Source organism: Phragmites australis, chromosome 20 (genome assembly GCF_958298935.1).
Source record: "Phragmites australis chromosome 20, lpPhrAust1.1, whole genome shotgun sequence".
Taxonomy (NCBI): domain Eukaryota; kingdom Viridiplantae; phylum Streptophyta; class Magnoliopsida; order Poales; family Poaceae; genus Phragmites; species Phragmites australis.
The window spans coordinates 14,459,161-14,467,763 of NC_084940.1; the positions used below are offsets into that span (position 1 = coordinate 14,459,161).

At 40.6% G+C, this 8,603-nt stretch overlaps 1 protein-coding gene across 1 annotated transcript; it reads right to left on the reverse strand.

Moving 5' to 3' along the window:
- Nucleotides 1-217: 217 nt before the first annotated feature.
- LOC133902462 (microtubule-destabilizing protein 60-like) lies at nt 218-3,436 on the reverse strand. Its single transcript, XM_062344057.1, has 7 exons — nt 3,275-3,436; nt 2,446-2,526; nt 1,807-1,914; nt 1,627-1,713; nt 1,467-1,526; nt 1,238-1,332; nt 218-681 (listed from the first exon to the last, which is right to left on the reverse strand). Exons 1-7 carry the CDS (start codon nt 3,320-3,322, stop codon nt 570-572), a joined length of 591 nt encoding a protein of 196 aa, XP_062200041.1. The 5' UTR covers nt 3,323-3,436; the 3' UTR covers nt 218-569.
- Nucleotides 3,437-8,603: the final 5,167 nt, after the last annotated feature.

An 8,603-nucleotide genomic window follows, 5' to 3' on the forward strand; every position in this document is an offset into this window, starting at 1 on the left:
TTTCTTCCATCTCCGGCGTGTCGAGCAGACTTGCATCATTTCGGTCGGAAACGATACATGTCTCAACTTTTTTCAGATCCAATGGCCAATTTCCTCCATGAAAGTGATGTGCATGCGCATATGTTTGTACTACAGTATGCATGCAGCTTAGAGAGAGCACACACGCATATGCACTTTATTTTTTTCGTTTCCTTGGAGCAAAACAAGACTCATATCATGGCACTATATATGCAAGCTTTATTAATTATTGCCATCAGACATACATGGCGCATGCATCCTGATGAGCCCTTTGGTCTCCTAGCTATTCTTTCAGTGGAGCCAAAAAAGGTAAAAGAGAAAGGAGAAAAATGAAAATAAAGATAAAGAGGAGAAAGCAAAAGAGAAAATTTACATGAACAACCGATTCAAGGCTATGTGAAAATTCGTTCGTTACATGAAGATTGGTGAGAGGCTGGAAACTATATATGCACATCCATGCATGGGAACGTAGGTTCATGATGCAGATTAACTGAACGGCAAAAAAAGTTCATCTTGTACTTGTAGTCGCAGGCATATATGCATGTGTTGTACTACTTGATGGCCTTGGCGTTGTAGCAAAAATGGCGATGGAACTCTCCACCGATGCAGCATTTCAGCCTCAGGAAGCTTGGTTCCTTTGGGACTGTCAGGGGCCTCGTCGACCTGTCAATGTAAAAGTTTACAGAAGAATTAATTTGACGATTAAATATTTTTTAGAATTCAACAAGGTCAATAGCTAACAAGTTTTTCGAGTTTGGAATGTTTTAGAAAGCAACTCCTTTTGTTGTGTTGTTTTTAGAAGTAGTTTCTTTTGATTTCTTTGGACGTGTTGTTCCTTCTGATTTCTGGAACAAAAGCTAACCGATGTTACCGTCTCCTCCTTGCACAATTTCAAAATTCATATATGTTCATCTTACATGTCCTTCAGATGGCATTAAATCGATCACTTTTGATTTGTGCGCCATCCAAAAGGCATACTTATTTGTTCCTTCTCCCCGGTTTGCAACTTTGAAGCTTGTGCTCCATAAAACGCAAACTATTTGTACGTGTGGTACTGTCTCCTTTATTGTCATCTTTTAGACATTATTTTTTGCACGTTCTGGCATCTCATATTCTATTCAACTGATTAATGAAGATTTGGTGAACCAGATATTAATGTCTTACAACAAGCTCTATAATTAATATGTCAGTTCATGATATATGCTCATATAATAATTGCCTTTGTGGGTGGAATGGTTTGTCAAACGCTGGCATGAGTTGGGCCTTCGGAACCATCTCCTTCCTCATCATCTTTATCTCGCGTTCCTCCATCACCTGCACGCATACCGCAATTCTTCACAAAATATTACATAAAAACTTCGGTAGCAGTCAAACACAATTGAGGAAAAAAGGATAGCTAGCATGTCTGCAGAAAGTCCTAATTTCACTTATATATATATATACGGTACCTGTGCTAACTTCTGTTCAAATCTCCGAATAATTTCCTGGGTATTTATCTTGCTTGCGACCTGAAAGCAATGCATGCTCCTCAAAAGTTAGTTAATTTTTCAAAATTATATCAAATTATGGCTGACCTAGCTAGCTTTTAAAATTATCTATTCATGTAACCTGATAATTGAAACCGGCTCGCCTTATTGCTCTCTCCTCAGTGTGAAGCCTAAAGTAGCTCAGCGGTTCCTCGTATCTTTGTGATCTCTGATGTTACAAGAGAAATCTTAAAAGTTTCATAAATGTCTTTTTGAAGATGAATATTGATTATACAGTAAAGGTTGAATTTTTCAGGTTAACCTTGGGTGAGGTCTGTGAAGTCGGGGAATAGCGTTTGCTCTCATCATGAGACATAACGTCTTGACCACCTTTCCGAACATTTTGCTGTTCATTTTTCTGTCCTCGTGTCTATATAAAATATACAGTTTTGAGAATAGTATTGCATAGTAAATTCAAATTGGAGATTTAACTATATATCTATCAAGGTTATGATTGTAATTGTATCACGCAACCTGTATGTATATGGAAGAAAAATATATGCCTCTCACATATCATGATGGGGATATTCCACCTGAAAACAATTGTACCTATATTCTGTGGACCATTGCATAGAAAAGGAACATAACTAAACTAAAAGCATGATATCCCACCATCAATATTATATTAGAACCATTCCTACCCAGTTTGACTATATCTGGTTACAGAAGTAGTTTGAACACTTGATTAGAACGACTCCATGATCATGTGTGTATTATTGACCAATGGCCTCTTGGCGAATCATTTTTCACACAGCACCTAAGAAGTTAGAATTTTCTTTAAAACATAATTGCAAAAAATAGTGATGAATGTATACACGCACTGTATTGTAGAAACATCAAACTGTGAACAGTATAGAATGCATTAGTATATGAATGCATATATGTTCTGTTTAGTTCATACCTCGGCAAGGTTCTTCTTATGAGGTGGAGATCCTCCGCTGTTCCTTACTGGGCTCTTGGGACTAGTATTAATCGTCGAGCTCTGAGTAGAAAGTAGTATGTCAAGTAAATTAAATAGAACTATGATGAACAATAATACAAATGATGATAAGATATAATTTTTGGTTAACCCTTTTTTGTTGCTTCCATTGGTGGAAGCAAAGAGCTATTATAGGTAGACACAGAGCTAAGGACTTACCTTGAGCACTTGGACAATGAAACTGAAAGCAAAGAAAATGATACTTAAAGTAACATCTATAAAATCTTTTACTGCTTGTCTTGGAAGCCTTTAACTAACTTGAAAGTAACTAACGTATATATAAGATGCCAACAAAACATGTAACTAAAAGGACAAAGCAACAAGACATAGACCACTTGTAACTCTTCTACTTATCTTGATCAAGGTTTTGTTGAAACATGAAATGCATGAAGTAGCATGTTCAAGGAAAGCTTTCTAGACCATGAGACGACCTTACGAAAGAACTAGAAAATGACTCAAATTCGAAAAAATATTTTTCTTGACTAAGTTGGTTTTCATGCATATAGCGTAAGCGCATTATGCAATCCTTTCTTCACCATAAGTGGCCACGTATATGAGTGTGCATGGTGAGGGCAAAACCTGACAGAAACTCTATAGAAAAAATCAAAATGAATTTTAAATAGTGGTGTATCGCATCTTGGCTGAGAGTGGCTTGGGTCAGGGTTAGAAACGAATACAGAAGGATCAACCATGCAACTCTATCACTCAAGCAAGCACACACAAGGCATATATATGTTGCTTGTTCCCTAACCTTAGGGGATGTGGCCTTCCTTGCCTTCTCCATCTCTCTGGCCATCATATCACTCTATCAATGCAATGCAAGAGGTTGCAAGTGAGAATGATCACTTGATGAGGCAACCAATAGTTGCACCAATTTATAGAGCTAGATAGCTCAAAGCCAATGCGTTCATGCATGCATGAAGCATCTCTATATAGCTTCTAGATAAGAGCCAAGCGCACACTGAGATTGGTAGCTTTCAGCTCTGTTGTGCCACTTCACCTGCCATTCTTCAGTAGCCTCCAAATCAATTTCACTTTTAAGCCTCCAAATCAGGCTTATCTCCACTGTATCATGCGTTGTTAATTTCTGCTACCAACCGTCTGATGAGACGCAGCCATCAGGGGAACAAGGCTAACAAACTTTGAGGTGGGACTGAAATTTCTGACGTCGATCGGAATCCCCTCCCCTGAAAATTAAGAGAAATCGCGCGCGAGGCGGCACACGAGGATGTAGCTACGGAGCACGCAGTCACCTCTCTCAATCGATCGCTCTCTGAAGTTTGTTATACAGCTTCAATCTTCCTCCAGGGCTATGGCCCGGAGGAGCAAGCTCCTTGAGCTTGAGACTTGTAACAACCTCAACATTGCCAAGGCAACAGACTGAGATCCTGTTCGCATGACTGTTATGGCTCATCTTTTTGTCATATTCTCACGCTATGTTCTTGTTTGGCATCTGGGCACAACATGCGTTATATACTGATAATTAATCGCGCATTTAAGCAAGCTTAACCTTTTGTCAGAAGAAATAGCTACCTGGCTGGCTCTAATATTTTGTAAGGAAAGACTAAGTTTAGTCTCTCTATTTTTACACAGAACGTACTGTTCTATTCATCTAGGCGACTAGGCCTCCAGGCGAATCGCTGGATATCAGACATGATACAGAATCGGGAGCATTGTCCAGCCACAGTGGCGAGGTATTTGCTTCCGAGCTACCACGGTACCACCCCGATCGAGCGGCTAAACAGCCCGCTACTTCGTTACAGTCACGCGGGCAAACAGAGACCTTCCAAATAGTAAACGAAGATCTCAGCCTCTAATTTGTTGGTTTTTTCACCAGGATCGAACAACCACGAAGAACACAAACACACAAAAGAACGACGAGATTTTTCTCAACACACGCAGCTACTTTATTTCTCACGCACGCACACTTTATAATTTACGGACATGATTCTTTTTTTTTCACGGCACCTCTCTCTTCTCCGGGGCACACTATAGGGTGCCCCTCTCCCTTCATTATATAGGAACCAAATACTAGACTCATAATCCTACTCCGATGCAATCTTATTCCTACTAAGACTCTAATCCTACTCGAATTCTCTACTTTGATATGGACTCCCCTACATGCCAAAGTTAAACCTACCATAAAACAAGATTAATTTCCAACACTCCCCCTTAATTTTGTTTTCTTCACACTCGATTCAGGATAACGAACACTTCTTCATCACCCTGAACGCACTTGCACTTAGTTTAGGATGGCGAGCACACTCCTGCCTGCCTCCCGGCACACTTGATTTAGGATGATGAACACTGCTTCATCAACCTAGAATGGCGAGCACACCTCTTCCACCCTGCACTTGTTTTAGGACGACGAACACTACTTCATCATCCGAGGATGGAGAGCACACCTCTTTCAACCTGCACTCACCACACACCACTTTGGATATGCATGGGCACTACATGCATGACCACACCTCAACACAAGATCACACGCTTCGCACTACATTACACCGAGGCAGGCCTCTACCAGCACCCACGAGCTGCACACGTCTTGCTAGCATACTTGGCTGCACAGGAGCCCCACAAGCCACAAGAGCCGCACAGCATGCATGCAAGCCCATCGAGACCACGCTCCCAAACTAGCCACCAAGCAGCCTTGCTTGCTACACGTGGCAAGACCTGGACCGTCTCCCACACAACAAGCCAAGCACAGAGTCTAGACCGGACATGCTTCCTGCCCCGTCCCGCGATTCCTCCAATGCAGCACTCCAACTTGGGCCCCACCAACCGATCCGGAACCGACGCCCGATCCCGAAACAGACATCAACACCGCCAACCAAGTACAACTCCTGAACAGCAGCTGGTCACACAAACGTAACTGAGTTGAACTTTTGCACTCCAGTTCAACTCGTAGCGCGACCGCCTAGATGCCGCTGAATCGAGTCCGAGTCGCCGAATCACCCACGCCATCAACTCCCCTATCGATCTCCACCTCTGCATGAGTCGTGCCTAGCCTCGTGAGCCGCACCACGCAGCTACGCCGCGCTCACGCCACACACCCACGACGCAGCACCGGTCTCTGGATCTCATCAGTTTTTACATCTTGACAGGCTCTGATACCAATTATTGGTTTTTTCATAGGATCGAACAACCACGAAGAACACAAACACACAAAAGAAGGATAAGATTTTTCTCAACACACGCTGCTACTTTATTTCTCACGCACGCACACTTTATAATTCACGGACACAACTCTTTTTTTTTCACGACACATCTCTCTTCTCCGGGGCACACTATAGGGTGCCCCCCTTCCTTCATTATATAGGGACCAAATATTAGACTCATAATCCTACTCCGATGCAATCCTATTCCTATTAAGACTCTAATCTTACTCGAATTCTCTATTTTGACATTGACTCTCCTACATGCCAAAACTAAACCTACCATAAAACAAGATTAATTTCCAACATAATTTACCTAAACAAAGCATTCAACATATTTCGGTCATGTTTGTAAGTTTAATCCTTTGCTCAATCGCCTTTTGCGACCTTGAGTTTTAGAGAGTTACAACTGGTCCTTGAACTTCAATTTAGGTCCCGTTCCATATTGACATACATACTCAAGAGCCTTCGTCCTTAAACCACTTATTAGGGGCAGAGAGTGCTTTCTCTTGTTACCATAAACAGAGTTGAAGGACTAAGTCAAACTGCGCTGCCGTGTCACTAGTTTGGCCTTTGGTTCTTAAACCAACATGCATGGTTGAAATTTGATGAAAATATATACATACACCCCTAAACTCGCTGGAAGCTCACATTTGAAATTCAAGTTTCCAGGTATGAAACTGAAACTCAAATCAAGTTGCGAATTTGAAACCGGTTGCTAGAGCTTCAGGTTTCAGATCTAAAGAATATCTTCTCAGACTCATTTGGATCTTCAAGTTGCCGGTGTGCACCCCAAACAGAGGCTGGAACGATTTTCCATTATCTTAAAAAAGTTGTTAGAACAGCATAGCGTTCTATCAGTCGCCTCCATCTTGTTCTTCTTTGCATGATAAGCATAAGATTCCAGACTTCAAATTGCTTCATGCTTGGTGCATTTGGCATGAATGGAAAGGCTAACAGAACGATCTTGCCTATCAAATCATCAATCTACTTCCGTGTCACACTCATTCCTGTTAGTTTCCTTATGTTTCAAGGTTTGAATATAAGTTACTTGGAATGTGACTGATGACGGCTGCACGCACTACTTAGATATGGGTAATACTACGTCTACTTAAAGAACTGACAAATAAATCCTAAAAAGTTGACGTGTTAGTGAATAAATACCCCATATTTCGTGAATCAAACCATCCCCGATGTGCTGCTGATCGAACCAACTTGTCGTTGTCACGTCAGTTGTGCATCCGATTGTTATTTGTAAGGGTTATTTAGATTCATGCAATTATAAATATTGTGGTTTTAAAATATACCATTATAAATCTGATATTTGGAAACATGTCATTACAAATCTCTTGAAATTTGTAATGACATGAATTTAAATTTTAGAAGATTCATAATAGTATGGATCCAATTTTCAGAAGATTTGTAATGAAATAGATCAGATTTCAAGAGACTTATAATGATATATTTTTAAATACCATATTTGTAATGGTATATTTTAAAACTGTGATATTTATAATAGCATAAATCTAAATAACCCCTCTATGTAAGGTGATTTTTCTTAAGGGAAAGTCACATTTTCTTTATAAGATAGATCAACATCCAATCAAACTACCTTGTGATTATAATGCGAAAATGGTTGTGAAAAGTGACAGACGTGTACGGAAAACAGATCAGATGACTTATAAAGAGCAAATCTGTTACAATAACCGTGTGAATGGTCTTCTAGTGGAATCCAGATCTTTCTCAACACGGATAGAAAATATCAGTGACAAAATACTTACCGACAAAAAATGTTAGCAGGCAAGTGTGCTGTCACTTCTCACTCTTTAAAGTTCGTTATGGTTAGGCTTCTCGTCTCGACGCCATAGTGACGTGTATGATCGTGAGGCATGAATCAGCATGAAGCTTCGTAGCTGCAGGTCATGGTCGCATAGCTTGGGGCAAGCTACTTCAGCTCACTACTATAGAACCGATTTTATATATCGACCTATCACTGTCGATTTCTAATGGACCGATAGTGATAATACATCACTATCGGTTCATGAGCCACACGGAAAGAATCAGCCATCATAGTTTATGAACCGGTAGTGATAAGGGTCATCGCTACCAGCCTATGTCTTGAGCCGCCAGTGATATCCACACTACTACAAAACCTGATTTATATACTAGCCCATCACTGCCGGTTCAAAAATTGTACGAGAAGAATAAGTCTACCAAGGAGCTTGACAACGTATATATTACCAAAAGACACCATATTATTCAATAACATTAATTACTATGTATTAATGAAGAACATACATTACTATTTATTAATCAAGGTATCTTTATTATTGATTTACATTAAATATGGTCTCATTGTATGTATGTATTGAGAGGGAGAGAGACAGAGAGAGGGAGGAGAGAGAGGAGAGAGAGGGAGATATTGAGAGGGAGAGAGAGACGGAGAGAGGAGAGAGGAGAGAGGAGACAAAGAGGAGATGTGAGAGAGAGGTAAAACACTACCAGCTTAGCCTACAGCCAGCAGTGATGTCTTTGATATCACTACTGGCCAAAACCACCAGTTGGCAGTGATAACCCCCTTCACTGTCAGTCCTCCAGGCTGACAGTGATAGTTAGGTACTATCACTGCACGTTACCCACTGCTAGCTCCAAAACCGACAAGGAAGGAGTAGATAGTGATAGGGGTTTTGGTAGTAGTAGTTAGACACTTACAACAACCTTAACATTGCCAAGCCAACAAATAGATCCACTTTGCATGATTGTTATGGCTCATCTTTTTTTTGGCACATTCTCGTGCTACATGTGCTATTTCTGTGTAGCACCTGGGCACAAGGCTACTGGTAATTATATGCATGCATATGTAGCTTTAGCCTTTAAAAAATAAAAGAAACAGCCCTCAAGAATGTGTAAAGTGTGTAAACC

What these genes read in the sequence shown, in the direction of transcription:
- LOC133902462 (XM_062344057.1), bottom strand. Translation starts at nt 3,322, where the DNA reads ATGATGGCCAGAGAGATGGAGAAGGCAAGGAAGGCCACATCCCCTAAG. An exon ending in ATAAGAAGAACCTTGCCGAG is followed by an intron (nt 1,915 to 2,445) that starts GTATGAACTAAA and finishes TATTTTATATAG; the next exon opens with ACACGAGGACAGAAAAATGA. An exon ending in GAGCCGGTTTCAATTATCAG is followed by an intron (nt 1,527 to 1,626) that starts GTTACATGAATA and finishes CATTGCTTTCAG; the next exon opens with GTCGCAAGCAAGATAAATAC.